At 40.2% G+C, this 14,389-nt stretch overlaps 1 protein-coding gene across 1 annotated transcript in view; it reads right to left on the reverse strand.

Annotated features, from left to right (window-relative positions):
- The window catches only part of C7H3orf20 (chromosome 7 C3orf20 homolog), a 77,821-nt gene that overhangs the window by 11,342 nt on the left and 52,090 nt on the right, over positions 1-14,389 (reverse strand). Inside the window, exon 11 of the mRNA XM_061195606.1 lies at positions 1,987-2,290. Coding sequence (XP_061051589.1) covers positions 1,987-2,290 — 304 coding nt within the window. The remainder of the gene's footprint in view (positions 1-1,986; positions 2,291-14,389) is intronic.

Here is a 14,389-nt window from a genome sequence, read left to right on the forward strand (position 1 = left end):
CAGCCCCTGCACGCACACCTCCCCATCCATCCCCAGAGGATATCTTGGATCCACTTAGGGCCCTCTGCTGGTGAAGGTCATCATGGAGATGACTGCCCCCCACTACGTGACATCCACGAGCCCAGCCTTCTGGCGTCTGCAGGACTTGTTTATCCCCTTTGCCTGGGAGAAGCCCTGCAGAGATCTGAAGGTGTGCCCTGTTCCTGGGGGTACTCCTTTCCAGGACTCCTCCACCGTCTACCCCCCTCTGCCCCCACTGGCTGCCCCTCTGAACACCTCCCAGTCACCCAATCCAGTGCCAGGACCTGAATTGAATCACCTGAATTGGTCACCTCAAGGTAGGACCTGGTCAATCCAGAGTAAAGCTTGTCTCTTTCCCCTCCTTTCTGGGTGCTACAGGTCCATTAATATGACTAATGTGTAATGTGATGTTTTCTGGTTGTATCTGTCTTTTATTCCAGGTGCCCCCAGCTGTCCTGCCTGACCATTCAGTTTAAAGTGTGGAATGCAGAACTGCACCTGGGGTTCTAGTTATCAGAGCAAAAGAATGTCAGAGAACGTTTCTGCCTTAACTAAAGACACCGGAATGGTGGCACCAGAGTCACCGTGAGATCTGACACCACCCCCGGGTCTGTCCTCTGCCCTCCTCAAATCCCGCTGCCCATTCCTGCGTCGCTTCAACCACCTCAGCCCAGGCCCTGTGCCCATTCATGCTGCCCATGGCTGCGCTGGGCCACTGCGCCTTCCTATACTTTCAGACAATTATTAGTGAACAATTAATAGCCCAGAAATAAACTAAAGTCAACTCTAACTTCCACAAGGGCAGGGATGATATCTATATACAGATGGGTACAGAGCTGGTACTCAATACTGCTCATGGAATCTAACTAAATCGGAATTCTCTCCAGAAAATGTACGTGGCTTTGATGTATGAGACCCGTAAAAAGCCTTCTGGCGTCTGATCAGAAGGGTTCCGATGCCAAGCTCAGGCACTGGCTGGAGTGCATGCCTGAGGGTGGACACCTGGGGGTCAGGGAGGCAGCACCCCTGGGAAGAAGGAAGGAGGGGGCATTCCCAGGGCATACACGGAAATTTAGAACTCAGGATTGCAGCCAGAGAGACAGGGCAAAGCAATGAATTCGAGAGGCCACAGGGCAAAGAGGACCTGGAGGAGGTCAGCGGTGAACATGAAGCTCTTATGCGCATGCTTGGTCACACTTGGCATCCTCTCCTCCACTTGGTCTGGGGACGGGGCCACCCCATGAACTGTGCTAACCCCGCTGGGAACTGCTGCTGATTCAGGGTGATGATGAGACTTAGGAACGACTCTGCAGCAAGGAGATGGGGTGGGTTCCACGCGCCCCTGACTGACCAACCCCTAGAACTTCAACCACAGTGAGCGGGGGCCTGGAGCAGCCATTTCCCCCCAACCTTTGCACAGCCTGCTGCCTCTGCTGGGAACACACACCCATCTGCCAAAACCCTCTCTTCCTGGGAGACCCTGGCTGACCCTCAGAGGCGGCTGGCCCCATTCCTGGGCTCCTACATGCCTAGACCTGTCCTCTCATGGCCCTTGCCCGGGCTGCTATCAGTGCCACCCCTGGGGCCTGGCACGGGACCTACACGCGGGTATTCGGCCATGAACATTCCTGAGCCCTGAGGGGCCCATGGTGAGCACGTCTCCTCTAAATGCTCACTCCAGTGCATGACCACAATCTGCAGCTTGTGGTCTGGAAGAAAATGGCCAGCACCCTGACCTGTCTCAAGGTCAGAAAAGGCCCCCACCTTGAGTGGTGACATTCACCTGGGACAGGAGGATGAGTGGCAGAGAGAGAAGAGGGCTGCAGATGGTAGGAAGAGCGTGTGCAAAAGCCCAGGAGAAAAGGAAGTGAAAGACGGCCCACGTGCTCTCAGCAAGAGGCTTAGCCAATCCCAGCCCCACGGGGGTCTCCCCCACCCGTGTCCTGGGCTGGGCCCAGGACCAACCTGGATGCAGGGGGAGGCACGGCCCTGCTGCTGGTGACTGTAGAGTGTGTCCAGCAGCCACTGGAGCTGCCCCGACCTGGTGGAGTTCTGGCCCGACACGATCCCGAACACCAGCACCTGGCTGGGGTCTCGGGGTGCTGACAGGAAGCGCTCCAGCTCCACGTCGGACACCAAGGGTGCCCTCACCATGCACTTGCAGCCGGCCCGGACGTCTTCCTTGAGAATGAGCTTTCGCAGAACCAGTGGGCAGTCGGAGGGTGAGGTTGCCCACCTGGTGGGGCTGTGAACCTCTCCGGCCTTCCCTCTGCCAGGAAGAACAAGTGGGTGGCGCTTAGTGGGTGGGGTGCAGGTCCCTGGCCCCCAGGCCCAGCTCCAGATGAACAAAGCCCCCACTGCTGCAGAGTCAGAGGTGGGCTGCAGGCAGTTCTAGTCTGGCCTCTGCCACCAATGTGCAATGCCGCCTTGGATGGGTCCCCTAAACTCTCTGTGCCTCAGTTTCCTCAGTTGCAAAACAGGATTTGCAAGGGACTCTTTCATCCATCCAACAAAAACTCTGGAATCATCCTGAACGCCTTTCTTTCTCTCACACCCCACATTCCGTCCAATCTATCAGCAAGCTTGTCTACTCTACATTCAAGACAAATCCAGGATCCGACCACTTTCCCTGCCCCCACTCCTAGTAACATGGTCTAAGCCTCCATCATCTCTTGCCTGACTGCCTACCAGTGCCTCCTAATGGGTCTTTCAAGGGATCCTGTTAGAACTAAGTCACACCCACACATAGAACACAAACTTATGATTACCAAAGGGGAAAGGGAGGCGAGGGATAAATTCGGAGCTTGGGATTAACAGATACCCACTACTGTATAAAAAACAGGTAAACAACAAGGACCTACTGTATAGCACAGGGAACTATATTCAATATCTTATAATAAACTATACTGGAAAAGAGTCTGAAAAAGTATGTGTGTACTTTGTTGTACACCTGAAACATTATAAATCAACCATATGTTAATAAAAATTTTTTTAGAAAAAGAGCCAAGTCATACCACATCACTACTCTCTTCAATACCCTTCAGTGGCTTCCCACCTTCACAGGATAAAAGCCAAAGTCCCTACAACGCCCTCCAAGGCTATACTTGATCTGGCCTCTTCCTCACCCCCTCTACCTCTTATTCTCCTCCAACATTCTCACCTTTGCTCACTGCACTCAGCCCCGGTGGCCTCTTCTCACCCTCCAACCTCAGGCCCTTTGCTCTTGCTGTTCCTTCTGCCTGCCTGGCTTTTCCCCCAGATGTGCGCTTTCTCACCCGACTGTTCTGTTGGGAATTGCATCCCTCCATCCCCAACAAACTTCCCCCTTCCCTGCCTATTTTCTTTACCACTGCTGACTATCTAAAATACTATATAGGACTTCCCTAGTGGCGCAGTGGTTAAGAATCTGTCTGCCAATGCAGGGGACATGGGTTTGATTCCTGGTCCAGGAAGATGCCACATGCCGTGGAGCAACAAAGCCCGTGTGCCACAACTACTGAGCCTGCACTCTAGAGCCCGCAAGCCACAACTACTGAGCCTGTGTGCCACAACTATGGAAGCCCACGTGCCTACAGCCTGTGCTCTGCAACAAAAGAAGCCACTGCAATGAGAAGCAAGTGCGCCACCACAAAGAGTAGCCCCCACTCACTGAAACTAGAGAAAGCCCGTGTGCAGCAACAAAGACCCAATGCAGCCAAAAATAAATAAATAAAATAAATTTAAAAGTTCCTGTCCGAAACAGTTTAAGGTAAAAGCTTGCAACTGTGTGGACCACTTCTGTCTGAAACTAAGATGTTTCCTCCTAACAAGCTGAAAACGGTTTCAATAAAAAGCTTTTTAAAAAAATACTATACATTTTGCTTATTTATTTTGGTTGTTTTACTTCTCCATCCCAATGGAACATAAGATCCATGAGTTCATGAGTTTGGAGTGTTCTCCTCAGTGGAATAATAGTAAAGATTCAATGCGTACTCAAAAAATAATCAAACAAGTATTTATCAGGGAACTACTATGTGTCAGACACTGCACAGGGTTGTTGCAGGGTTGTGAAGGTTGTTGTATTTAGATGGGAATAAGTACCATCCAGATAGAAAGAGCTGCTATGACTTTTACTCGTATCATTACTACTGCCTTACACCCTGGTTAGCATTTTACAGCATCCACAGTCCTTGGCATAGACATTGTCTTGGTTTATTTTGTAATAACCCTAAGTAATAGGCTGAGCAGACACTATTATCACTGTTTACAAATGGGAAAACAGAAGGCTCCCACCAGGTGAAGGGGTTGCCCAAGTTCATACAGTCTTTAAGTGGTAAGGGCTAGGATTAGAAGCCAGATCATTCTGAAAAAGAGCAATGCAAGTAATTTACTGCTCATAATTATTCAGAGGCTACCTGATACTAATAAATACTTGCTAAACAAACTTAAGGATAGCTCTTCTTCAAGAACATGAACATCTGCAGGGCAAAAGGTTGGATCTGTTAATCACAACTTATACCAAGATAAATCCAAAATGGATTAAGCATTTAAATGTAGGAAATTAAGCCATAAAAGTTCTAGTAGAAAATATGTGAAAATCCTTTTATAACTTTGGAGAAGGTAAGACTTTTCATAATTATGACTCAAAAGTCCAGAAGTCATGATAGAAAAAGACTGATAAATTCAACTACACAATAGAAAAAAAAACCGAGAAACCCTGAGTGGAGAAACTATCACAAGCCAAGACAAAAAAGATATGACAAACTGGAAAACATATATGATACTCCTATCACAAACAAGTGGCTAGTTTCCCTACAACATAAATAACTGTAAGTGAATTTGAAAAATTTAATAACCCAATAAAATATAGACAAAGGAAGTGAACACACAATTTATGAAAATCATATAGAAATGAATTAATCATAAGAAAATAGGAGCGATGTTGCCTAAAATGGCAGAGTAGGGAACTCCATAACTATGTCCCTTCACAGAAGGTCACAAACAAACAACTACAAACTACAAGCAGCAATAATAAACCCTGGAGAAGGGGGAGTATTTGATTTCCAGAGTTACTGCATTGTAACATTCTAAATGAGTTTTCAACAAAAAATTATGAGGCATGAAGAGAAACAAGAAAGTATGGCTTTGATACCAAAGCCAGACAAAGATACGGTAAGAAAAGAAAAATACAGATGAATATCCACTATGCATATAGATGCAAAAAACCTCAAAGAAATACTAGGAAGGCAGAGGCATATGTTCCAGATGAAGAACAAGATAAAACCCCAGAAGAACAACTAAGTGAAGTGGAGATAGGCAATCTACCAGAGAAAGACTTCAGAGTAATGATTGATCATAAAGATGATCCAAGATCTTGGAAGAAGAATGGATGCGCACTGCAAGAAGTTACAAGAAACTTTTAACAAAGAATTAGAAAATATAAACAACAACCAAACAGAGTTGAAGAATAACTGAAATGAAAAATACACTAGAAGGAATCAATAGCAGATTAAATGAGGCAGAAGAATGGATAAGTGAGCTGGAAGACAGAATGGGGGAAATCACTGCTGCGTAAGAGAAGAAAGAAAAAAGAATGAAAAGAAATTAGGACAGTTTAAGACACCTCTGGGACAACATTAAATGCACCAACATTCGCATTATGTGGGTCCCAAAAGGAGGAGAGAAAGAGAAAGGGCCTGAGAAAATATTTGAAGAGATAATAGCTGAAAACTTCCCTAACATGGGAAAGGAAACAATCACCCAAGTCCAGGAAGCGCAGAGAGTCCCAGGCAGGATTAACCCAGGGAGGAACATGCCAAGACACATAGTAATCAAACTGACAAAAATTAAAGACAAGGAGAAAATATTAAAAGCAGTAAGGGAAAAGCAACAAATAACATACAAAGGACTCTCCATAAGGTTATCAGCTGATTTTTCAGCAGAGACTCTGCAGGCCAGAAGGGAGTGGCACGATATATTTAAAGTGATGAAAGGAAAAAACCCACAGCCAAGAATACTCTACTCTGGGACTTCCCTGGTGGTCCAGTGACTAAGACTCTGTGCTCCCGATGCAGGGGGCCCAGGTTTGATCCCTGGTCAGGGAACTAGATCCCACATGCTGCAACTAAGAGTTTGCATGCCACAACTAAAGATCCCTCATGCCTCAACGAAGATCCCACATGCTGCAACTAAGACGCAGCGCAGCCAAATAAATAAATAAATAAATATTAAAAAAAAAAAGAATACTCTACCCAGGAGTAAGAAGACAAACTATCCAGCAAGGCTCCCATTCAGATTTGACAGAGAAATCAAAAGGTTTACAGACAAGCAAGAGCTAAAAGAATTTAGCACCACCAAACCAGCTTCACAACAAATGCTAAAGGAACTTCTGTAGGCAGAAAATAAAAGAAACAAGAATTTTTTTCTATTTTCTATCAATAGAAACAAGAAAATTCCGAAATAGGAAAGCTCACCAGTAAAGGCAAACATACAGTAAAGACAGGAAGTCATTCACACACAAATATAATATCACAACCAGTAATTGTGAGGGGATGAAAGTACAAATGCAGGATATTTGAAATGCATTTGAAATTAAGAGATTGACAACTTAAGACAATCATGTATTTATATAGACTACTATATCAAAAGCTCATGGCAACCACAAACCAAAAATCTGTAATAGATATACACATAAAAAAGAAAAAGGAATCCAAACACAATACTAAAAATAGTTATCAAATCATAAGAGAAGAGAACAAAAGAGGAAAGGAAGAAAAAAGACCTATAAAAATCCAAAACAATTAAGAAAATGGCAATGAGAACATGTATATCAATAATTACCTTAAATGTAAATGTATTAAATGCTCCAACCAAAAGACATAGACTGCTGAATGGATACAAAAACAAGACCCATATATATGCTCTTTACAAGAAACCCACTTGAGATCTAGAGACACATACAGACTGAAAGTGAGGGAATGAAAAAAGGCATTCCATGCAAATGGAAATCTAAAGAAAGCTGGAGTATAAATACTCATATCAGACAAAATAGACTTTAAAATAAAGACTGTTACAAGAGAAACAAGAAGGACACATGATTAAGGGATCAATCCAAGAAGAAGATATAACAATTGTAAATATACATATACATATATATATATACACACACACACACACACACACACACACACACACACACATACACATATGCATCCAACACAGGAGCACCTCAATATACAAGGCAAATGTTAACAGATATAAAAGAAGAAATTGACAATAACACCAAAATAGTGGGGGACTTTAACACCTCACTAACATCAATGGACAGATCATCCAGACAGAAAATCAATAAGGAAACACAGGCCTTCAATGACACATTAGACCAAATGGAGTTACTTGATATCTATAGAGCGTTCCATCCAAAAGCAGCAGAATTCACATTCTTTTCTAGTGTACACGGAACATTCTCCAGGATACATCACATGCTGGGCCACAAAGCAAGCCTTGGTCAATGTAAGAAAACTGAAATCGTATCGAGCATCATTTCTGACCACAATGTTATGAGATTAGAAATCAACCAACGGATCACTGAAGAAATCAAAGGGAAAATCAAAAAATACCTAGAGACAAATGAAAACGAAACACGATGATCCAGAACCCACGGGATGCCACAAAAGCAGTTCTAAGAGGGAAGTTTATAGCAATACAAGCTTACCTCAGGAAACAAGAAAATTCTCAAATAAACAACCTAACCTTACACCTAAAGCAACTAGAGAAAGAAGAACCAAAAAACCCCATAATTAGTAGAAGGAAAGAAATCATAAATATCAGAGCAGAAATAAATTAAATAGAGACAAAGAAAACAAGAGAAAACATTAATGAGACTAAAAGCTGGTTCTTTGAAAAGATAAACAAAATTGATAAACCTTTAGCAAGACTCATTAAGAAAAAAAGGGAGAGGGCTCAAATCAATAAAATTAGAAATAAAAAAGCAGAAGTTACAACTGACACCACAGAAATACAAAGGACCATAAAAGACTACTACAGGCAACTATATGCCAATCAAATGGACAGCCTAGAAGAAATGGACAAATTCTTAGAAAGGTACAATCTCCCAAGATTGAACCAGAAATAGAAAATATGAACAGACCAATTATCGATACAAATACTGAAACCGAATCTGTGATTTAAAAACTCCCAACAAACAAAAGTCCAGGACCAGATGGCTTAACAGGCAAATTCTACCAAACATTTAAAGAAGAGCTAACACCTATCCTTCAGAAACTGTTCCAAAAAATTGCAGAGGAAGGAACACTTCCAAACTCATTCTATGAGGCCACCATCACCCTGATACCAAAACCAGACAAAGATACCACAAAAGAAGAAAACCATAATTTGAAAACATGCATTCACCCCAATGTTCATTGAAGCACTATTTACAATAGCCAAGACATGGAAGCAACCTAAATGGCTATCAACAGCTGAATGGATAAAGAATATGTGGGGTGTATATATATATATATATATATATATATATATATATATATATATATCAATACTATGGAATATTAGCCATAAAAAAGAATGAAATAATGTCATTTTCAGCAACATGAATGGACCTCAAGTTGATCATACTAAGTGAAGTAAGTCAGACAGAGAAAGACAAATATCATATGCTATCACTTATATGTGGAATCTAAAAAAAAGATACAAATGAACTTATTTACAAAACGGAAACAGACTCATAGACATAGAAGACAAACTTACGGTTACCAAAGGGCAGTGGTGGGAAGGAGGGATAAATTAGGAAGTTGGGAGTAACATATACACACTACTATATATAAACTAGATAACCAACAGGGACCTACTGTATAGCACAGGGAACCATACTCAATATCTTGTAATAACCTACATGAGAAAATAATCTGAAAAAGAATATGTATATATATATATATATATATATATATATCTTTGCCATATACCTGAAACTAACAAAACATTGTAAATCAACTACATTTCAATAAAAAAATTAATTTAAATAACTAAATAAAAAAATAAAATTTAATATCGCTTTTGCACTAAAAAAAAAAGAAAGAAAGAAAAGAAATACTAGCAAGCCAAATCCAGCAGCATATTAAAAGGATTATTCACCATGACTAAGAGGAGTTTGTCCAAGGAATGCAAGAGTGGTTCAACATATGAAGATGAATCAATGTAATATATCACACTAATAGGATGAAGAGGACAAAAACCACATGATCTTCCCAATTTATAAAGAAAAAGCATTCGACGAAGTCCAACACCCTTTCATGATAAAAACATTCGACAGACATGTTAAGGGAACTTCCTCAACATGATAAAGGGCATTTATGAAATACTCACAGCTAACACTATACTCAATGGTGAAAGACTTTAAAGCTTTCCCCCTTAGGGATAAGGAATGAGACAAGGATACCCACTTTCACCATTTCTATTCAACACTGTACTGGAGTTCTAGCTAAAGCAATTAGGCAAGAAAAAGAAGTGAAAGCCATATAAATTGAAAAGAAGGAGGAGTTAAACTATTTCTATTCACAGATATGATTTGTATATAGAAAATCCTAAAGAACATATACACACACACATGCGCATGTGTGCAAGCACAAACTATTAGAACTAATAAACAAATTCAGCAAAATTTCAGAATAAAGATCAACACAGGGCTTCCCTGGTGGCGCAGTGGTTGAGAATCTGCCTGCCAATGCAGCGGACACGGGTTCGAGCCCTGGTCTGGGAAGATCCCACATGCCGCGGAGCAACTAGGCCCGTGAGCCACAACTACTGAGCCTGCGCGTCTGGAGCCTGTGCTTTGCAACAAGAGAGGCCGCGATAGTGAGAGGCCCGCGCACCGCGATGAAGAGCGGCCCTCGCTCGCCACAACTAGAGAAAGCCCTTGCACAGAAACGAAGACCCAACACAGCCAAAAATCAATCAATCAATTAATTAATTAATTAATTTAAAAAAAAAGATCAACACACAAAAACCAATTATGTAAAAAAAAAAACCAGTTATGTTTCTATACATTAGCAATGAACAATCTGAAAAGGAAGTTAAGAAAATAATCTCATTTATAATAGCATCATAAAGAATAAAATACTTAGGAATAAATGAAACCAAGAAAGTGAAAGGCTCACACAGTGAATACTACAAAACACTGTTGAAAGAAAATTTTAAAGACCTAAGCAAATGGAAGACACCCATGTTCTTGTATTGAAAGACTTAATGCTGTTATGATGGCAGTCCTACCCAAAATGATCTACAGATTTGGCACATTTCCTATGAAAATTCCAAAAACCTTTTTCTTTTTGCATAAATAGAAAAGCCAACCCTAAAATGCATATGGAATTGCAAGGGGCCGTGAGCAGCCAAAACTACCTTGAAAAAGAAGAACAAAGTTGGAGGACTCGCACTTCTTGATTTCAAAACTTGCTCTAGTGCTACAGTCATCAAAACAGTGTGGTACTGGCATAAAGACAAGCATACAGACCAATGGAATAGAATAGAAAGCCCAGAAATAAATCCTCGCATATATGGTCAAATGATTTTTGACAAGGGTGCCAAGACCATTCAATGGGAAAGGACAGTCTTTTCAACAAATAGAGCTGGGAAAACTGGATATCCATATGCAAAAGAATGAAGTTGGATCCTTACCTAACACCTTATACAAAAGTTAATTTGAAATGGATCAAGGATCTAAATGTAAAACATAAAATATTATAATTTTTAGAACAAAACATTGCAGAAAAGCTTTACAACATTGAATTTGGCAATGATTTCATGGATATGACACCAAAGGCAGAGGCGACAAAAGAAAAAATAGACAAATTATACTTCATAAAAACAAAAACTATGTGCACCAAAAGACACTATCCACAGAGTAAAAAGGAAACCCACAGAATGGGAGAAAATACTGGCAAATAATGTATCTGGTAAGAGATTAATATCCAGGATATATAGAGAACTCCTAAAACTCAACAAAATAACCAACAACCTGATTGAAAAATGGGAAAAGGACTTGAACAGACATTTCTCAAAAGAAGATATGCAAAATGGCCAATAAGCACATGAAAAGATGTTCAACAACACTAATCATCAGGGAAATGGAAATCAACACTACGAGACACCACTCTCACACCCATTACAATAACTACCATCAAAAAACTCCCCAGAAAACAGCAAGTATTGGTGAGAATGTGGGGAAATTGGAACACTCTGCACTGTTGGTGGGAATGTAAAATGGTACAGCCACTGTGGAAAACTGTATGGTGGTTCCTCAAAAAAATTACAAAATAGAATTATATAATTTAGCAAATCCATTATGGGTATACACCCAAGAGAATTGAAAACATGGTCTTGAAGAGATATTTGTACATCCAGGTTCATAGCAGCATATTCACAATAGGTAAAACATGGAAGTAACCCAAGTGTCTACTGACCAATAAATTGATAAGCAAAATGTGGTCTCTACATGAAATAGGATATTATTCAGCCTTAAAAAGGAAGGGAATTCTGCAATATGTTATAACATGAGTGAACCTTGAGGACATTATGTTACATGAAATAAACCAGTCACAGAAAGACAAATACTGTATGATTCCACTTATATAAGGAACTAAGTGTAGTCAAAGTCATAAAGATAGAAAGTAGAATGGTGTTGCCAGGGACTGGGGGAGGGGGAATGGGAAGTTAGTGTTTAATGGGTAAAGACTGTCAATTTTACAAGATGAAAAGAGTAATAGAGACGAATGGTGGTGATAGTTGCACAACATTATGAGTATATTTAATATCATTAAAATATATACTTTAAAATGATTAGGATAATAAACTTTGTTATGTGTATTTTACCACAATAAAAAAATTGAAAAAGAAATGAAAAGATACTCAACTTCACTTATAATAAGATAAATACAAATTAAAACTATACTAAGGTAACATATTTGGCTGATGAGAGACTGTAACTTGGTATAACCCTTATAGAGATTAATTTGGCACTATCTCTTAAAATTATAAATGCATATGACTTTTAGCCCAGAAATTCCATCTTTAGAAATTTATACTCAAATATATGTGTACAAGGGTGAGATAATGAATATATATGGCTATTGTCTTCAGCATGGCTTAGAATAAGAATAAAGGATTGCGCCAATCAATCATGGAACATCTATACAATGGATATTACCCATCCTGAGGAAAAAAAAAAAAGATGAAATTGATTCACAGAATAATCTCCAAGATATACTAAGTAAAAAAAGCAAAGTTCAGAACAGTGCTATTAATATGATATTTTTTAAGCAAAAAAGAAGAGAGAAAGAGGAAGAAATAAAGTATGTTTACATTCGCTTGCACAGGCATTGAGAAATTCTAGGCTGGGTTTTGCTAATGGGGCACCAGCAGGAGATCGGAGGAGAGGAGGAGCATAAGGTTGGGTATTTACTACTCCAGTTCCCTCCCTGCGGGGTCACGTATCTCCCATCACAGGCCACTGCTCCTGTCACAAGGTCCTCCCCATTGCTTTCTCTGTCTGGGACTTAGCCATTTGTCCTGCACATCAGATCCAACCTCTTCAGCCTGGTCTCATCAAGGTTCTCCTTCCCAGCTGAACTTGACTTTACTCTTCAGACAGGCCCACACATTTGGAACCACCTCCCATCTGCTAGCTGTGACCTCTGCAATGCTGAAAGCCTAGAGCCTAAGTTACTGTGACTAGCAGCCCGTCGCGGAGCTCCCTTATCCCACATCTGTCAGTTCTGTTAGCTTTACTTCCAAAATGTACTAGAAATATGTCTAATTTTCTCGTTATTTCTGCTACTACCCTTGACAGCACATTAGTGTCATCAGGATTACTAAAATCATCTCCTAACTACTTTGATTCCACTCTTCCCACCCTAAAATAATTTTCCCACAGAGCAATAAGAAATGTTTCCACTTCCAACAATGGCTAATTAGTGTCTTTTAGACCAATCTTCCTTCTGAGAAAAATGAGAAAAGCTCAACAAAAAATATTTTAAAAAACTGTTTAAATGCATTGGAGACTTCACAAGTCAATGAGAAATTGCAGGGTCAGGATCTGGAAGAAGAGGGAAACCAAGAAGATGAATGTGACCTTTAAGACAGCTTTATCCCTCTCAGCAAATACTGATTCTGAAAATGAAACCTGGGGATGACAGGCTGAGCAACTGAGCAGAGCTCCTGACATGCTCATGGCTAAAGGGAGAAAAGTGGGAGTTCAGGGCCCATTGAAGAAGATGGCCCTGATAACAATCCTGAAGAGTGAAGGTGAAACAGAAATAGACAAGCCCTAACAAAGAGCAAAGCACAGTTTCAGTCCCTGTCTGGATGAGGGTGGTCTGGCCACAGCCAAGCTGACAGTTGAAAACAAAGGTAAATCTTATCTTAAGGAACATTACATCATCCAGAGCCTCAAATTATCTCTATACTTTTTCATATACAATGTGTGGCATGCACAAAACATCAAATACTTTAAAAGTCAAGGACTAACTGAAAACTATGAGAAACATCTACAGGGATATAGATATTGGAGATATCTGACACAGACATCAAAGTAGCCATGATTAATATATACAAGAAAACAGGAGATAAGATGAAGAATTTCAGCAGAGAATAAAATTCTAAAAGAATCAATTAGACATTCTAGAATTTAAAAATAGAATAAATGAAATCAAGAACTCAAGGGATAAGTTTTATCAGCATATTAGACACAGTTAACAAGAATATTAGTAAACTGAAAGTCAGGTCAGTAGAATATAGACTAAAGTACAAAGGATGGAAAATATAGACTCGAGAAAAAAAGATGCATGGAACTCACGGAAAAGGTATAACATAACATACTTGGAGTGCCAGATGCAGAAGAGAGGAAAAGGAGGAGGAAAAGAGGGGAAGGAAGAAGGGAGAGAAGGGAAAAAGGATAGAGTGAATATCTCATGAATTAATGGCTGAGAATTTTCCAAAACTAATGAAAGCCACAGATCATGAAATGCTGCAAACAAAGGAAAACTCAGAACTTCAGGAATTAAAGAAGAGCAACAGAAATGACAAATAACAAATAACATAATACACTATGTATTTTTTCTTAAGTGCTTTAAAATATGTTTGACTGTTGAAAGCAAATATTATGATGTTGTTGAAGAGTTTAAATATATGTACATGTAATACATATGATAATAGAAAGGAAGGAGGGTAAAGAGACTTATGATTGTAAGGCTTCTACATTTCCCTTGAAATGGTAACTATTAGGCCTAAACATACTGTGAAAAGTAAGGCATGTATTGAATAGAATGTATATGCTAAGGCAAACAATAACATAAAAATTAAAAAACAAAGAGCTATAGCC

Source organism: Eubalaena glacialis, chromosome 7 (genome assembly GCF_028564815.1).
Source record: "Eubalaena glacialis isolate mEubGla1 chromosome 7, mEubGla1.1.hap2.+ XY, whole genome shotgun sequence".
Classification (NCBI taxonomy): Eukaryota; Metazoa; Chordata; class Mammalia; order Artiodactyla; family Balaenidae; genus Eubalaena; species Eubalaena glacialis.